General features: G+C 38.1%; 2 protein-coding genes across 2 annotated transcripts; both read left to right on the top strand.

Moving 5' to 3' along the window:
- Positions 1-1,503: 1,503 nt before the first annotated feature.
- Positions 1,504-16,345, top strand: LOC146169653 (ATP-binding cassette sub-family C member 5-like). The gene is made up of 12 exons (XM_083386759.1): positions 1,504-1,610; positions 3,105-3,260; positions 4,983-5,127; positions 5,950-6,092; positions 6,353-6,443; positions 6,893-7,066; positions 7,681-7,825; positions 8,816-8,967; positions 10,362-10,442; positions 13,945-14,085; positions 15,592-15,704; positions 16,135-16,345. The coding sequence occupies exons 1-12, from the start codon at positions 1,504-1,506 to the stop codon at positions 16,343-16,345; spliced, it is 1,659 nt and encodes a 552-aa protein (XP_083242885.1).
- Positions 16,346-17,023: 678 nt separating this feature from the next.
- On the top strand, positions 17,024-19,355 carry LOC146169652 (ATP-binding cassette sub-family C member 11-like). Its single transcript, XM_083386748.1, has 3 exons — positions 17,024-17,120; positions 18,570-18,824; positions 19,229-19,355. The coding sequence occupies exons 1-3, from the start codon at positions 17,053-17,055 to the stop codon at positions 19,353-19,355; spliced, it is 450 nt and encodes a 149-aa protein (XP_083242874.1). The 5' UTR covers positions 17,024-17,052.
- Positions 19,356-19,402: the final 47 nt, after the last annotated feature.

The raw sequence follows: 19,402 nt of genomic DNA, 5'->3' as shown, positions 1-19,402 counted from the left end.
TTAATTCAATATCAATAATTTGTCTCAAGGTGACGCTATTAATCCGTTTCTTGGAACGCGCCTTTGACAAAAATTCATAGATTAATTGAGATTCACTTAACGCTTTATGTCAATATGCGTTATTCAAAACGCACAAAGCGATATCAAACGTTATTTAATCAAAAACTTTTTCACAACAATAGTGAGTGAATCTGATAGCGGACATGTGGATAACGAATCTATAATATTGATTTAATTTGAACAATCCCTGAAACCTAATTGATTATCGTTTAACAAATAATTTTGTTTCAAGGGACGTGGCAATATGGGGCACAAAGAGAAATTTGTAAGAGATAAAACAGAAAATTAGGAAAAATTGGGCCAGTTACATGCTTATTTCCAATTTATGCAATTGGTAGTAAGGAATTGCAGGTAGTTTATAGAAGTGTTATATACAATTCTTAGCTCACATACAAGCGTCAATAGCTTTAATTTATGTATGGACATCGTTAAGCTGAGGCAAATATTTTGACTTTATGTTGCCATAGCCTGCTGGTTACCTCGCATTAGGAACATCACTTCCTTTTGCATTGGTGCATTTTGTCAGCGATCGCCTTAATTTGTTGTTTGCATTGAGGTTCAGGAATGTATCGGGGCAAGTTTGAACGGTCCGAGCTGACGAATAGTCAATAATTACCTCGGCTGACCTAACCACTGGTAAGCCAAGTCACGCCGATGTCAGCCGAGTCATGGTTTGCGTTTCTTTTTCGAAAGCGCCACGGTAGCCTTATAACTGTCGGTCACTTCCTGGCAAGCTCTATCATGCGTTTATGAGCGGCAATGTGGCATATGCGCCTTTTCGCGCGACCTAGTTTGATTTCTGATCTGAGAGTATTGAAGTTGTAGCATTCGAAAAACGGTTAGTCAAACTAACTAAAGCGATTGTTTTTAACCTGCTTTACGCGTACTAGGGTACTAGTGATACGCGATGGCTTTCAGGTCGTACAAGAATAGCTCTTATGTCGCATGCATTTGTGAATTTTAACGTTTCACATTGTAAATTTTTTTCTGCTGCCGTACATTATACATTCTCTTGGCTGTATTCAAAGGATACATAAATTTAAAATTTCCGCCTGTAGCGCTTTTAACGAATTTGATGTCTTTAAGTGAATTTCAGGAAAAATGTTTCGTTTTAAAGCATACGGTAGGCCTGCGCTATAAAAGTCTTGCAACAGGGTAATTGAAACGTATATTGAGTTGAATTGAAACGTATATTGACCCTGTGGTAATATAGTAAGTGGAAACATCTGTCAATTTAGGCGAGGGGTTGTTTATTAAAAGGTCATGAACGAGAGGAAGCTAAATGATCGAGATGAAGCAAAAATGCTTACTGTTTTTACGTAACTAGCAAAACGTAATCAAATTTAACAGATCAAGTAACCCAGTATTGCCACCGTCCTACGCTTGTTTGTAGAAACCAGCAACAAAGGGTTGTTTTAAAATAGAAATACCAACTGATTCAGAATGGATTTCGAAGTCACGGGTGTTGACTATGATTCCTATCAGCGCGATGAATTGCATTCCAAGTACTGGCGGAGTTTGCAAAACCTTAAGCCCGTAAGATTTACAAAGTAAGTTTTTCTATTTCACTATTGTAAAAAAAAATAATTTAAGCTTTTGCAGTTTTTGTCGAGTAGCTTACTATTGTCGACAAAGCATTGAAGTTATTCACCATCGGACGCACTAGAAGTCATACTTTTACGTTTTGCAAACATAGCAAAATGTACAACATTTATGTTGTACTTGCAGTTGGATAGCTTAATATAAAAATTATGATGCATTTCTTTGTATGGCTAGCTTATAAGCTCAACTGGCTCATAGGCTTTATTATATGCTAAACTGCTCAATACTTGACACTTGTATTGTTGTTGAAAACTGACTTCATTCATTTACTCTCTATTTTAGATCTGAATAAAGCAATGTTACTAGATTATAACACTATTAGAAGTGACCAATTATATGGCAATGATTGACAAAAACCCTCCCGTTGTACACACAAATAGATATGTCCGTTGTTTCAAAACAATTATTGCGCGTTGTGTTCAATTGGCTTAAATCTACTTATGTAAGGTTAAGAGTGAGGTAAGATTTGACACTATTGTAGCACTAACTCAATATTACAATACGCAACAGTGACGTTGTATTTCCAGTAATATTTGGTGATAATATCACGTTCTTCTGTATAGTTGTGACCTCGCGGGTCTACAGAAACATTATCAATTAATAACTTCTAACTCCTCCTTTACCCCACATTCTACTCTGTAGGATGTTAGCAGGTATTTTTTGTTGGAGAGATATGTGAATGCAGTTATATTTGAAATCACATTGTTTGCCATTGCGTTATTAGTGATCGTTAAGTTGTCTAATCGTAAACCATTTAAAATTTTAATTGTTGAAAAGTTGCAAATTGGTGGCTACTGTCTAATACCCTTCGGCCAATAGCGGAGATCTAAACTAAGTTGGCATTATAGGTAACTCTTTCTTAGGCTTACTTAAAACTACCCTTCGTGTTTAGTTATGAAGATTTCCGTGAGTAAGGCACTGACATATTTTCGTTTGTTGACTCTTGATATTTTGGTACCACACTTTCTCATGTATATTGCAATGACTCATTTTCCTCCTAACTTTGACGGTTATTTACAGCGTCTGGCGCTTGTCAACCTCATCATCTCAAATATATTGCTTTAGCAATTTTCGCCTGTTAAAGATTGACGCTGTAGATAGGTTTTTGTCTGATTGTTCACATAGGCAAATCTGTTATCATTATAGACTGCAGACCCCTGAAGGTCCATGTGGAAAGTTTTTTAAGAACACGTCATGCGTTTTAAGTTTTGCTGACCGCTTTGCTGTCAAAATACGCACGCCCTATTTTTTCTATAGAACTTAAACGTCGCAAAATTTTACGCGCGTCGAAACACTCTTTCATGTGAAATTGAATTTTCAAAAGTAGTTTTATCAAAGGTGCGCCAAAAGAATGATTCAGGCGGAAAGCACGAACCTGAATATCGCCCCTTTTGCACAAACCAACTCTTTCAACCGTCTATTTATGCTTCGCCGTCTTGTAGAAGGAAGGTCGCTTCGCCGATCGACAATGCCAGCTTCCTCTCGTTCATGACCTTCAGCTGGGTCACGTCCACCATTTTGGCTGCGCGCAAAAGTCTGAGCTTGGAACAGCTGCCACCGCTGTCGAAGTACGACTGCGCCCAAACCGCCTCCATCAGGTGAGCTGGGGAGAATTAGGAGGTTCGAAATTTTCAAGCACTTCGTCGGCCTAGACTTGTATATGGTCTTTCCAAGAGAGCGTGTTAGAGCTATGTAAAATAGTTGTAAGGCCGCATTCAACCGAAAACATAAAATGCCCAAAAGCTCCAAGTAAGGAGACTTTTATTTTTTGACTTGCCAATAAAACTGTTTTTAATTCTTTTTAATTATATATCAATTCGTTCTGGAAAGATATGTTTTATTATGCAGGAGCGTCTGGAGCAAATCACGGTATTTCTATATTTATAAAATTAGTATTTTGTCAAGATATTTTACAGCAATGAATATGAAACTGCCTCGAGAGACTCCTAATGGGGATTTTTTAAGGATTTAAAAAAAACAAAACATGTTCTTAGGACTATTACAATTGGGCAAACAGGAAAACATGCGACCTAATGGCGCACTATTAAGTAATTTACGGGTAATATAATGGTATTTTCGTATTGATTTGCCGTGTGTTAAGGTTGAATCACAATTTATAATGTTTATGTTTTGTAGAACGTGTTTTTTTTACATTTTGTATGCCTCAAGCCGAAAAAACAACTGTGGAATTGTGGGTATGTCGAACATAAAATATTTAGCTTGTTTTTTTTTTTGATTTGTATAAAGATGTAAAATATCGCTTTTTAACACCCCCCAAAAAAGTTTTAGTCAAGCCCGTGTGCCCGCCATTGCATCAGCCTGTTCCGCGGCAAAAACACCCTTATTTGAGTGACGTAAACGGTGAGTCATCGCAGCGGGTTCCCACCCACAAAACGCTCCCAACGCCCTCCTAACGCCCTGGTTGTTCAGCCAGCAGTTAAACAAACGTGATAGATTGCACAACGCTTCGTAAATCTGTCACAAGCAGCAGCATTTTAACGCCAATAGTGATTGTGGAACTTTCCCCGAAGTTGATTAATGTTTTACTCTCGTTCACTTGGTACAACCACAGAGTTGTGCCTATAAGCGTCGAGTCTATATACGGAATCGGCGTTTTATTCAATTGGCACGATGAAAATAATCTTTTTTAACCTATTCAACTTTAATTGAGATTTTTGAGCAACATGCATTAAACTGACTCAAGTTGGTTATCTTCATCTTTAATCGTTTACCTCAACTTAAGTTTTTTGCACAACGACTTGTTTTGCACTTTGTGGGTGTTTGTTCAGCAATACACGCGTTAATTGTGTTTACCGATTTAAGCTGTCTAACCAATAAGTTATTTTGACGTGTTAATCCCCTAGATTTTGACATAGGTATCAAATATTTGCTCGGGAATTGTCAATTTTAGAAAAGATTTGACCAAAAGTGTGTTGGAAACGGTAAATCACAGCAGTGGTAAATCTGTGCGAAATTTTATTATTGACTAAAACACTGAGACCCCACGTGTACTAAAGTGGTTGTCAATTTTAAAAAGGCCAAATGTGAAATTTGTTACCTGGTCAAAAACGAAGACGAAATTATAAATGAGGATAGAAATACAAACACACTGCGGGTGTCATTGACTACTATTAAGAAAAAAACACTTATAGCACCGAAAATTGTATTTTATAAAAACCTGGCCCTTAAAAGAATGCCCGCTGATGCTTGAAGCGCTCAGTATAGCACAAAAAAGGTTGCCGACTTCTGCTGCACACACGAATGTGAGCGTTGGTCGATTTGACCGGTGCCGGAAAACCGAAGTCTTCTTTTGCGCGCAGATTAACGAAGCTCTACGAAGAGGACTCGAGATCGAACGACGGCAAGCCATCAATACAACGGGTCGTGTTCAAATATATTCGAACCAGAATGATCGTGGCTTCATTGGCCGTTTCGCTTTCTGTCACTTCGGCCATCCTCGGCCCTGTGAGTTGTGTTTTTTCTACTTGTTGTTGCCTCTTGCTGCACACGACCGGACGTTGTTGCGTCATAATGGACTGCGTGTTTGAAAAATGCGGTCGCGTTGCGTAATCGAATCGAAACATTTCCGCAGCGACCTGATTTTAACGCCCGTGTAAATGCCATGTCCAATACTTGTTAACAACGTGAATTACACGTACGAACTATGGCCAATAAAGTACATTTTACAGTTGCAATTCACCAATAAAATCAGTTATGAAACCTTATGCTTTGTGTGGTAACTGTCATCCAAAGATTTTAACATTTGGGTCATTTTGTTGTAAAAACCTCTAATACTTCTGTGCATTTAACTCATTGTCCGTTTTCAAGGTTAAGCCTTAAATAGATTTGGCCACTTTTTTACCTTATTCTCCGTTAACCTTAAAAAGAACTGGTTGATATGTTTACACGTCCTTTTATAACAAACACAAACAAAAAAAACACAGTTAGGGCTCATAACAAAAACATATTTTTTCCCCGCTTTACCCGACTTATCTCTTTTCAGGCCTGGGTCGGGTATTTATCAGTATCGCAGAATTAATTGATGATGCAAGTTTAAAAATATAATCTCGCACGTCACATTTGTTTTCGGCCGTTTAATAGCATTTGTTAACAAATATGCTGTTGCCAGGTATAGTAACCTAAAAATAAGTTCTTCAGATATATATTTGTTTGTCCAACGTTTCGGCTAACTATTCAGCAAGCCTTCCACGGTATGGCACACATGGCCAACAAGATGCAAAGTAAAATAACACCAGCATTAGCTAACAATTTGATTGCAAACTGCAGGCGCTTCTGATCAACCGTCTGGTGAACTTCGCAGGGTTGCCCTCGCCTACTCTCGGCTACGGACTTGGTCTGAGCTTCGGCCTCGTGGTAACCGAACTGGGAAGATCCTGGTTGTTTTCTCTTATGTGGGCAGTTAACTATAGGTGAGGTTTAGTTTAAGTTTATACAGAATAAAGCTAAACGACTGGGAAAGAAGCTATAAACGATTATTAAGATACGTATAGCGGCGTGTTGCGTCGAACAATACGTTTTTGATGTTTTTTACTACCAGTTGTTAAACATACCACTACTCGGGTTACGATTTTCCCAAAAGTTATCTTTTTAACTTACAGTTTGCAAAGACAGACACATTGCAAAGTCTTTTCTAACTGAGTGTTTTCACGTTTTTGTTTTTGTTTCACAGGACAGCGATACGGACGCGCGGAGCCGTACTGAACCTTGTTTTCAAGAAAATCGCGAGACTGCGAAGCCTCAAGGACAAGTCTGTAGGAGAGGCAAGTCTTACTACTGTTTCTTTTGTCTAAAAATGTGTTGTTTAAAACCTCTATTTCATCATCAGTCTTTTGCCCAAATTACTGTAGACCAATCAGGGGTCAACTTCAAAACTAAAAACAGTGGTTGAAGTGTACTTAAGTGATTAAAAGTGTCATCTCTAGCCCACTGAAAAAAAAAACGAAAAATAGCTAAAACTTGTTCCACAATTTGGTAAACAAACCTTCAATGAATATACTGTTGCTGCCAGGCATTGTGTTACTTCTTTTATTGTTTGCCTAGCATATATATATATATATCTTTTCGCCTATAGTTGGACTTAGATTTCCCTGAAGAAGATTGCCCGAATAGGTGGTCGAAACGTTGGCACGGCGCCAGCGACGACTATATTCTAAACTCTAAACGTTGAGTCAATATTTACCGTGTTGTTTTCTTTCGTTTGCGCGCGCAGCTGGTCAACCTGCTGGCCAACGACGGACAACGACTGGCCGAGATGATCATGTTCGCCGGAATGCTTATAGGCGCTCCGGTTATGCTTGTGCTTGCCACCGTCTTCGGTTGCCTGACGCTGGGCTGGACCGCTTTGATCGGCGTCGTCATTTTTCTCGCCTTTTTTCCACTACAGGTGAGAAATTTAGATGGCGCCACCCTTTATTGCACATTCAGTTTGTCGTTATCTATGATTTGCCTGCCATTATGCGGCTTTGATTTTTGAATTTTAAAAATTTTAACTTTTTTTTACTTTTTTTCTGTTTTTTAATAGCTGCGATATGTAAGAATGTAGATTACCCTAAACATTCTACAAATGTTAACTATAATATTGCAAGTTATGGTTTGTGTGTTGATTTTATTTGGTTGCGCCTAAAATGCCCAAGTATATGCTCCCATTAACTAAACCAGTTGATGTGGTACATTGCTTATTACAATAGGAGAAAACAACCTTGTATCGCGTTGTCATTTATTACTAAAAAGGATCATTTTTCTTGATAATTGTAAGCTATGTTTAGTGATTATTTGCCTTTGGGGCTTAACTATAAGGTAAAAAATAAGCTTCTTAAAAAACAGTTAATATTCGATTAAATACAAAAGTTCTATTTGGGTCTCTAATCAGCGTGTCATGTGACGACATTATATTTGAAGTTAAAAATCTAAAACATAATGTGCTTTTTTGAGCGACTTTAAAACCTTTTTACTCCCTGCATCAGTGTTGTGCGCAATTTGTATTTGCCTTGTTTTAAGATGTCGCTAGGCAAAGTTATGGCCAAGTACAGGCGCCAGTGCATCGGAGTAACTGACCGGAGAGTGCGGATGATGAACGAGATCTTAACCTGCGTCAAGCTAATCAAGATGTACGCATGGGAAAAGAGCTTCGCCCAAACGATTGGTAAAAATATCACGCGTATTAATATGATTTGTAAAAGAGAGCGTTTTCCAATCAGTGCGCAACGGAAGGTAGCCAGTTGCGCCGCAGGTCAACGGAACTTTATTAGACATAAAGTCAATCTTTCCTCATTTTTTTTTATATTTTCGGCTAAAAAAATAGCTGTATTCTTAAAAAATTTCGAGCTTATTACGCACGTCAGGAGCGCTGCCACGTTTTCAGACATACAGAAATGCTGGTCTAAGGTTCATAGACTTGGTATAAGTTGGATTTTTTGAAAAAGTCATACATTTAGGTCTTACCATAAAACATAAGTCCAGTGTAAGTTATCGATTATTCAAGTCGAAGCCCAGGCAAGGCATTTAAATATCAAGTTAAGTCACAGTTTCCCCATAATTATAATTAGCATTTTTCCCCTAATTATAATTAGCAAATTTGCTTTTGTTTAAACCCGTATAGTAAAGTTTTGCTTGAAATCAGCACAAGGCCGAACAAAACATTACCTAATTCCTCGCCGCAATTAATACTCAATTTCCTGTCGTAATGGAACGATCGATTGGCCAAACAAATTTACGCAACAATACGTCAAGGTGCGCGAGCAGTTATAAGGAGTTAAAAGTTTAAGATTCACAATCAATGCGAAATATGATATTAAATGAAGTTGAAAAAGGAGAATCGGAAAGGTATTTGATAGAAAGATGATACCGAAAAAAATTGCTATAAAAGTTTAACTTGAACGCCCAACATGCATAACTCTATTATACATAAATTCCAATAGAGATTTGTCTAAAAGTGATAAACACAGGTTTTTACGTGACAGCTTGACGATATAACTCACTTATTCTTACATTTGAAGTCAATCTAAGTAGATTCGTTTTGATGTCCTTTTCCCAAAGCGTGTTTTAGTCCCATTTTGATACTTTCAGCTTAGGTTCTCTTTAGCTACTTTAAACAGTAATGTAACTTAGCCATTTCCCTCCTAATTTTTGGCAGCCGACATTCGCGGCTCGGAGGAGGAAATTCTCATGAAGTCGGGCTACATCCAGAGCGTCCAGGTCTCCATTGTTCCCATCGTACCAGTGCTGGCCACGGTCGGTACCTTCATGGTTCACACGCTAATCGGATACTCGCTGGACGCTTCGCAGGCAAGTATTCAATGTAATGGAGATTTGCCGTTTAATTTTATAGTAGGCGTTTTAGCGAAGCTAGTATAAGGCTTTCTGCAGGTTAAAACGTTGTTTCGTATGTAGAGGTTGTTTTTTCACACGCTTTACCTGGCCAAATAGTAAAACTAACCAAGTGTTACTTAATCTTTCGTCAGCCTTTCAAAATAGAACCTGTCGATGTTTGTGGAAACTTATTAACAAGATTTAGATGTGCGTAACATTTTGCGTAAGTCAGTTCCGAGTGGCGAGGTTTTATGTTAGATAAAAAAGGCCTATATCTCTTTTGCATTTATATTTTACCAATTTATTTTATCAACGCTACGACTATACATCAGTATGCGGTGTCCAGCATCAATTTTCGCATATTAGTGATTGAAAAGGACTATATTTAAAAATCACAAATGTGTTTGTTAGCAAAGGGGTTAATTTGCTCACAAATTGGGCTTTTAACCTTTTTTTTGAAGGATCGACTTTTTTACACGGTAGAAATGTATTCGTACAGACATTTTCAAATTATTTACAAAGTTGAACAGTAACATAAATTGGATCGTATTTTAAAAAAAAATACGATTGCCCTGCTTAAATGTAGTGATCATTTGGGTCAGATTTACTCCATCCTATAAACTGCGACCTTAGCTCTAGTTTTAATTTGCAAAATGGCTGTTAATATTTCTGTAAACGTAATAAATATTTGTTTGCATTCGACGAGGCTTTTTAAAGATGAAGCCTATGCTTGTCAAATAATTTTTGTAGACCAACGGTTCACGTCATAAATGAAAAAATAATTCAACCAGAAATAGGCCGTAAAGGCTTTAAATGGCAAACGCCAATATTTGTTCGGTCAATAAAAATAGTTTAATTATTCGGTATAGCAACATACAGAGAGTTTGGTTTACGAGCTTTCCGAAGTAACCACTCCATTAGATTTGCCATTTTTTTTTTTTTTTAACATAACGAGTCTTTTGACCTGAAGAAGCAGCTGATCTCACAGTTTTAGAACCAATTTAAAAACTGAAATTCAACCATTTTTGTTGCTCGACAATGCACAGAAAACTGTAATGTAATGGAGGATAATTTTATCGAATTCCTATTTAAACCACAAATACAATAAAAATAAAAATATATAAATTCCCACAAAATAGGCAACCCCTTACAAATACTATGAATCAGCTTTACAAATCGATATTACTGTAATTGCATTAGAATTGTATTTTTAACTCAACGTCATATAAAGAGTCTTTAGATTCCATTCGTTTAGACTCAAAGCGTTCCTAAAACGACTATTGTATACGTCGTTCAAAAGGATGGCCTTATCATAAAGCAAACAGAAGGGCGAAGCCGGGCCGTGACTGTTGCATCTTGTTTGTTTTCAGGCTTTTACAGTCATCGCGATTTTCAACTCCATGAGATTCATCCTTGCTGTCCTGCCGCAAGCGGTAAAGGCCGTCGCCGAGGTAGGAAAGCTAACGCGTGTTCAAAGTTCACTTTTAATATTTGTTTTACGTAGAACAGTGCGCTATTTCCAAGGCACACTATGAAGTTAGGTTAAAAGTGAAAGCATTGTACTTTATATCGTACACGCTCATAAAATACCCTTAAGCCAGAAGATACGCTCACCTAAATGTGCATGAAATGTTTCGCTGTGTATTCATTTTATGTATATCTATATGTGAGCGTATCTTCTGACTTAAAAGGAGCTTAGCATTAATGTATGTTGTACGTGTAAGATATAAACAATATTATTTTCACTTGAGCTTTGTCGACCTGCTGGAACCCCTTTATTTCTTTAAAATATTGCCAGAACACAACACTCTAACATCCAAATAAGTTGTTACACGAAGTGCTTGCGGTCTATAGTTGCTTTTAAATGTTTTAATTTGTTTTAATTTAAAGCGAATGGTGGGCTTTTATTACCTTAAAAATCCTATCGTTTAAATAATGATACGCGCACCCGATGAAATTTCCTTGTGGAGCCCAATTAGCAAACCAGTAAATGTTTCCATTTATTTGCGTTAAGTTGTGGGGCTGATAAATGTTATTTAACTGTTTGAAGAGATTGAAAATGATCTGGAACAACAATTGGCGCTTTTTGGCCTAAGCATCTGTCACTTCCACCTCAACAGTGTTGTTTCACAATTTTTTACGCGCGGAAAATGTTAATTGATTTAAAGCGTAATGAAAATGAGTCACTGTACTTCAAGGTGTCGACTCATTGTTGTGCATGTTTCTCCTAAAAACCGCAGCAAAAGGTGTGTTATTCCTGTGTTTGAACCTTATACAGGGTTGTTTGAACCTTGTTCAGCGTCTCGTTTACTTATCATTCATGAGCTAATCAATGTTTTCTGAATCGTTTGTCCGCCCGGCCAAACAATATCCGTTATTACGCGGCGTACAATGCCAAAGTCGATTGTAAAAAGGTGAACGACACTTGCCTGAGCCGAATTTGCCAAGTGTATTTACATTTTGCGTCGCATTTAGTTCCCCCTGATTGGCCTACTGACCCGAACTCGTTACCAAGAGCACCGAACTAGCGTCCCCTACGACACCTGATATAGTCATACATAACTGGTCGAGGTACAAAGGTTATTCAGGTTGAATGCGATGAGGTCATCTTGACCTGGCTTAGTGATCGAGGCGATTGTTATTGTCACGTGCACTTTTATTATCCGCTCTGGGTCTGTCTCGACACTTCGCCAAACGTTGCATCATTTGGTCCAAAATAAATTCACAAGAGAGGTACAATGCAGACAAACAGCAATGATGCCTTTTCTCCCATTTGTCCCAGTTACTCGGTCGGCTTGTTACGACCTTCGACCTTCGTGTTTGCGGCGCCCGACGTTTCATTACTAAAATGGGAAGATTTATTTGGCCTCAATAAAACTAGCAACTTTTATTATTTTGAAGTAGGACAAAAGGGGCAAGAAAGAATGACGTCGGTTGTAGGTTTCCAAAATTGTTTGATCTGCCACACGCATTGGTTAGTTTTACCCACTGTTCTAATAAATTTCGGCAGGCTGTCATAAAGTAAAGGGTCAAGCAGCCAATATAGAAAATATAAAGTTTTACTGCAATATTTAACAGAAGGAAGGAAACATGCTTTATATTGCAACATTTCAGGCGTTTTTGCCTGTACTACTATCACAAAGAATAATAAAACAGTTAAATTTTTTCACGTGCAGTATTTTACCCGTTGTGGGTCTGTCCCGACACTTCGCCAAACGTTGCATCATTTGGTTCAAAACAAATCCACAAGAGAGGTATAATGCAGACAAACAGCATTGATGCATTTTCTCCCATTTGTCCCAGTTACTCGGTCGGCTTGTTACGACCTTCGACCTTCGTGTTTGCGGCGCCCGACGTTTCCTTACTAAAATAGGGAGATTTATTTGGCATTATTAAATTTAAGAACTGTTATTTTTCAAAGTACGACAAAAAGGGCAAGAGAAAATGGGATAAGTTAGGCTAACAAGAATTGGTTGACCTGCTACGCGCATCGGTTTGTTTTACCCACGGCTAATTATTAATATTTGCAGGCTATCATGAAGTAAGTGGACCAAGCGGCCACTATTAGGAAAACATAACCTCTTACTACAATATTTCTCACAAAAAAGGGAACATGCTTCATTATTTAAAATTGCTGGCAGTTCTACGTGTTTTATCACTATAGGTATGATTAACTACATACAAATATGTTTTTCACGTGCAGTATTTTACCCGTTGTGGGTCTGTCTCGAGACTTCGCCAAACGTTACATCATTTGGTTCAAAACAAATTCACAATGGTGGTATCAATGCAAACAAATCGCAATAAAGCAATTTCTCCTATTTGTCCCAGTCACCCGATCGGGTTGTTAAGACCTTCGACCTTTGTGTTTGCGGCGCCAAAAATTTCATTACTGAAATGGGAAGATTTAGTTGGCCTCAATAAAACTAGCAACTTTTATTAATTTAAAGTACGACAGAAAGGAGCAAAAAGGAATGATCGGCTGTTGGTTTACAAAAATTGTTTGACCTGCCACACGCATTGGTTTGTTTTTTCCCACTGCTATACTTGGTAATATTTGCAGGCTATTATGAAGTAAAAGGTCCAAGCAGCCACTGTTAGGAAAATATAAACTGTTACCACAATATTTCTAACAAGGAAGGGACCACGCACTATATTTCAAAATTTCTGGCAGTTCTGCGTGTAATATCACAAGGAATAATTTAACACAGTTACTTTTTTCTGGGGGAGGGCAAATGTTTATAATATAATAAGTTAAGAAAGTTAACGCTTGCTGTAATTGTAGAAATTTAATGTGACATAAGCGTGATGAAAACCCACCATATACTCTACACATTTCACATATTCATTTTTCGCCATTTTATTCAAATCTTTCGACATCTAAACGAGTGGGTATACGGCTTATCATGTTGTGTTAATTCTCAGTTTTTGTTTACGCATACCTCGTTGTTGGCTGAGTAACCTTAGACATATTAGCTGGCCTTGATTTCCGTCATGTGCTGTTAGTGCTGCATTAGATTTTTTGTCGATTGTGTTATTAAAGAGAGTAAAATGTTCCGGCAACTTTGCTGTATACACGTTTAGTAACAGCACGACTTTGCCTCGCCTTATTTTAAAAGAGGCGTTGTGAAAGAGCCGGCAATAAAGTGAGGGATAAGTCATTGTAATGTTTTCAAGAGACACAACATTGTTGCTCCATTTTGCGGCATTTGTTTTCCCACTAAAAACGTTGCTAGAAAATTTTAGGAAACTCCCAAAACGACATATTCGTTTACCAGTTCCTTACACGATGCAGTTTGGAGCTACGCATTAAGAAATTATAAAAGTTAAAGCCATGCAAGTTGATTTACAATTGATGTTTGGTTTAATAATTTTTTTGATTTGGCTATATCGTTTGAAGCTTTTTCCATCAAATCAATTGCAATTTAACTTTTTTCTTTATCTCGGTTTCAGGTCTTTGTATCCTTCGATCGAATCGACGATCTGCTCAAAATGGAAGAACTAGAGGAATACTACGTGGCGACTTCCAGTCAAAACTTGGCGATCGAGCTTAAAGACTTCTGCGGCGCCTGGGACGTAGTTGAAAAACTAGTGGTCAGTATTGTGCACTCTTAAGAAGTTACCTCTATTTAGCAGCGCAATCCATTATAAGAAGGACAAGGCGTTTAACCCGAAAACTGAGCTGTTTTACAGATAACTTTTCTAAGTCCGTGTTTTCGGGCCACAGCATTTTGCCACTCTTGTAATGTTGCAATTTTAAGGAAATTTGCTTAGTGAAAGTTTATTTAGGAATTCGTCAATTAAATATGGACTTATTATTACTTTCCGACGCTATGCAGTTTTTTACTTGCCACTTGGACATGTTTCTCTAATTTGACAAGTAAACCTTGTGGTAAAAAACAACATGCCGCAATTTTTAAACCGAAAACGAATATATTTCATTAAAATTAGTTTTTTCGTAAAACCTGCTTTAAAAATGTAATGCAACGTTTTCAACGTTTAATATACGTAAAAGTTTAAAACAAAAATTTACTCACAAATTTAAAAAAGTTGGACAATATGACCCAATGGTGGGTTAATACTGCGCAACGAAGTAAAACAAACAAAATTTTTTCTTCGTAAGTGTTGAATTTCAGTAAATCGTATGGTACTAACTGCATCGTAATCCCAGAGCGTACGGCAACGTGATATCATGATTAAGCAAAAACCCAGAGTATTCCATTTTTTCTATAAAACGCTACCAAAGCAGTTCGCGGTTAATGCGAGTTCAGATGGCACACACAGCTTTGCATTGTCATCCACCGAAATCGTTAATTCGACCTTTAACAGGATTTGCTGTCATGGCGCGAATTTCAAGTTACAGTGACCCCAGAATATTTTCCGCTGAGTTGGGCTACGTGCCTTGTCAACAAAGCGCCTTAGTCTGTACGTTGTTTGCTTACATGGCTTGGACTATGTGACCGGCATGTCACGGAAGATTTGCGGTTGGAAAATCAATAAGTCGCTTATAAACCGCGCCAGATACCCAGGTTTTACGATAGGATCGCCGTAAAAAAATGATGGTTACGAATTAAAATAGCTGTATTGCGTCACACACAGGCCTGTTTATATTGTAAGTCGAACCTATAAGAGTGTAAAAACTAGATTTTTTTTATTTTACGCAAGTGTAGAACAAAGATTTTAAAAGTACGTTAACATACGGCGTTAACATATTTCTTTGATTACCCTTTTACTCAGTTGTATACAACAATATTGTATTTAAAGTTAGATATATAGTGTTTATAAATAAGCGTTGTTTTGCAAAATGATCGAGAGGGTGAGCGTTAAAATATTTAGGGGTCTGCAAGCTTGATAATGTTCTAAAGGGGGTATCCTTAATCGAAAAAAAAAAATTGTGATCACTGATTGAAACGAAATTCAAATTATTTGACCCCCCCCCCCCAAAATGAATTACGCGGCACGTTCAAATCGACATCTAACAGTCTTTGAAGTGCTGGAACTGCCTTGGCCAGATTTTTTAGGATTACTACGATATGCAGCTGCTTGGTTGCCTCGATCCCGGAATAAACTCTTATATGCCGCCGAACAATTTTCGCTCAGGAAAACGGGAAAGGGCAGCCGGTGCCGAAGGCTAGCAACCGAGAGAATGGGGAGCTAGAGACCAGGGTCGAACAAGTGGTACATGACGTCACGCTGGAAGTACCCGTCGGCGGGTAAGACGATTTTGGTTGAAAGAGTAAACAGTATATATAGTTAATGTTTTTTATAGGTATTTCTTTCTTTAATTATTATCCTTTTTTAATATTAAACTTGTATATTTTCGCGAGATAATTTATTTGGAGCGACTTGACCTGGGATTAATTTCGTTTAAAAAACTCTTTTTTGTAAACGATTTATTGATATGCATTTGTTGGTGTTTAAATGATTTATAATTTTTGTAAAATAATGTTTAACTTTATGTTAAGTGTGACTTCACTTGGGGTCCACTTGCAATTACAAGTTGGACTGGTACTTCAATTGCTGTTTGTTTGAATTGATATAACTTTATGGTATCGCAAAGTTACATGTTTATAATTATGGAATGGCATTTTTCCTGGTTGCGTGGTGTAGGAAATCTAACCTTACGTTGTCACGATCATAAAGGCTGCTGGGCATCTGCGGTTCAGTGGGCAGCGGCAAGTCGTCGTTGATCTCCAGCATCTTGGGCCAACTTCGCGTCATGAAGGGCAGCATCGGCATCAACGGCAAGCTGGCCTACGTACCACAACAAGCCTGGATCTTCCACGCAAGCGTACGCGACAACATCCTTTTCGGCTCACCTTGGGACGAGGCCAAGTACAACCGAGGTTGGTAAAAAAAGAAGGGTCGTTTAACGAAGAGGGCATGGGAGTGTCTGAGTTTCGCTTAAACGTTGTCTTTTGGCTGATTGGTTCAAGGTGGCAATGACATTGTTTAAGTTCCCCGGGTAGGATAAAATAAACTAATTTACATAAAACCAAAACCAGCCAGACGCGATAAAAATTCACTTTTGGCAGAGACTTAGTATATCATTTTAAATAGAATTATATAGGGTAAAATAAAGGAAGGACGAAGATCACAGGCAACGTTAAATATGGGCAGTACCACCATTTTAGGGGTGATAGAAATCAAACTGTAAAAGTACTTGTTGACAAAACGATATTGTATACTGCTTATAATCTTGAGTGAAAGCGGACAATTTTAAAAATTAGTTGAACATTAAAAAGGCAATTAGCGTGACATACACTTAAGAAAGATGTTTTTTCACACGTTGTTAGTCATTTACGTACAACACATGAACAAAGTTATTTTTGAGTGAAATTGTTTCCGCCTGGTTTTAAGTAACAAATAAACCAAAAATATATAGGAACCTACTGTCTGTGTTACAAAGAGCGAGAAATAAGTAGATAGTTTAAATTGTTTTCTCCACAGTTGTAAAAGAAATAGAAACATTGAAAAAGCACGATTTAAACTATATTCTCCTTTACAGTGGTGGACGCCTGTTCGCTGTCGTCCGACTTCAAGATTTTGGCGGATGGAGATATGACGGAGATCGGTGAGCGTGGAATTAACTTGTCTGGAGGGCAGAAGCAACGCATCAGCATAGCCAGGTATTGCTGATGGCATGCTATTTGCAAAAATACAACATGATTTTTAGTTTAAAAAGTGGTCAACAAGGCAGGGTTTTCACATATGCTAGGCCTTTGGTTCTCCAGCTGGGGTCCGCGGTCCTTTTGGGGTCCGCGAGACAATAAACCCAACAAAAAATCTATAACCCGACGCTCCTGACGAAGAAAACCTCTTGTGCAAAAAAAATTCAGGAAACTTACTTTTCCAAAGCAAGCTGATTAGTTGTTCATTCACGTTATTGTACACCTTGAGTTGAATTGTCCATTGTGACCTCATAGTATTGCATTGTGCTAATGAGAGTTACGTTTTTACAGCTTGCTGCGCTGTCACTGTGAGCTGTACGGTCACGGTTTTAAAACTGTTCGTGATTGCTTCACACAAAAAAGTGATTCGGTAGAGGTTAACATAGACGAGCTGATAGCATAGAAGCAAGTACACCCATCCCATTGATAACGTAAAAACAAGTGTTATTTTGTGTATAAAAAAGTTTGAGAACCACTGTGCTAGGCTATTTCTGAAAAGTTTACATTTTTAGTGATAATTATTGAAACATTTAACGATTTACTAATTCCAAGATACGTTTATTGATTTTTACTTTTTGTTTTGTGGCCTCTATAGGAGTATTTATGTCAAATGAATTTATCAAGTAGGCTACACGCGGCTATTTAAAACAGACCCAAAGGTTATTATCCATTGCTTTTTACTGTAGGTCTTCAAAGCTCATGACTTTTAATCTAGATGTACACAAAATTTTACAAGCCAATTCTTGCATTTTAGCTAATTGCCCAGCTATGCTTATTTGACGCAAACACAAAATTATTCTCCTAAATTAAAAATCCGGATTCTGTTTCGGGTAATATTCGCCTAAGACGAGAAAGGGTAAAACTGTGAACCTCGACGAAGACTGACGTTAGCAATCTGTTGCATAAGAGCCCTTTCTTGCCGTATAAGCGACAAGAGAAATATCGGGTCAAACCGGCAACCGAAGTTGGGCAACAACAAACAGAACCTTTTTACCAAAGCTGATATTTAGTTGACACACAGTAGCGGGCAGTGAACTGGCAAAGCGAATAAATTGTTTGCTTATCTTGTTTGCGTTGCTGAACAAAGTGTACATTAAAGAAATTGCCAATCAAGTTTTCAGTCAGTTTTAAAAACTGTCGAATGTACTGCATTTTGTTAAAGGTGAAAAAGTTTCATACGTGCCAACGGAAAGACCAAGTTCAACAATGCAAGTTTAGTCAGTTTTAAACTTGAACTCCTGGAATATATTCTTTCAAACGCATTTAATTTGATTTCGGCGTATCACAGAACGAAAAATAAATAATGTTGTGTTTGAAACTCCATTATTTTCATTCGGGTGGTAACCGATAATACTTAACTTGCGGTTCAAGTAGAATACCCTTGCTTACTCTTATTTTTTTGTGCAGAGCGGTGTACAGCTCACGTGACGTCGTCCTGCTGGACGATCCGCTGTCGGCGGTAGACGCTCACGTGGGCAAGCACATCTTCTGGAACTGCATCAAGCAGGAGATGAAGGGCAAAACCGTGCTCTTCGTAACTCACCAGCTGCAGTACTTGAAGGACTGCGATGACGTCATCATGCTGAAGGAAGGACGCATCGCTGAGCACAGCACTCACGACCAGCTGATGTCGCACGAGAGCGACTACGCGGAACTGATCGGGTGAGTTTGACATCCCTTTCAGCTATAGTGTTATAAGTGGTCTGAGACTAAACTCAAATTGATTGGAGTCGATCCGCCTGGTTAAAAGCCTTAATCAGAGTTCCAGTGATTTGGCAATGTTCTTTGTATCTGCAACCTTTATGTCTTTGTGCTCTTCAAGAAATCGCCAACGGTTTTTGAAGCGTCGTTCTCTGTCAAATGCAACTACGACAATTATCTTTGTGGATCTAACCACATGCAGTTAAGATCGTTACCGACCAGCTTCTGTAGGTTAAACATTTAAGGTGTTTGCCCGATTTTTTTATCTGAACTAATTTGTCATAAAAATATTATACAACTAGCGCCCTATTAGGCACCTTCACTATATTTGTGGAATTTCAACAACACGTCTTTCTTTCCTCCAGTAACTTCTACTTGGAGCAGGAAAAGGAAGAGAAGAAGGAGGTAGTGGTTGACAAGGAGCTGGTCGAGAAGATCATTCGCAAGAGGACGATGAGCACCAACACGGACATCTCGCGCATCGGTTGGTAAACTCATTTAAGGCCGATATCCGATGCAGTAACGGAATACCCAATTTC

The sequence above is a fragment of the Ascidiella aspersa genome, chromosome 1, assembly GCF_963924565.1.
Source record: "Ascidiella aspersa chromosome 1, kaAscAspe10.2, whole genome shotgun sequence".
Taxonomy (NCBI): domain Eukaryota; kingdom Metazoa; phylum Chordata; class Ascidiacea; order Phlebobranchia; family Ascidiidae; genus Ascidiella; species Ascidiella aspersa.
Note: the sequence above shows the minus strand (reverse complement) of the source record. Positions and strands in the feature narration are given on the sequence as shown.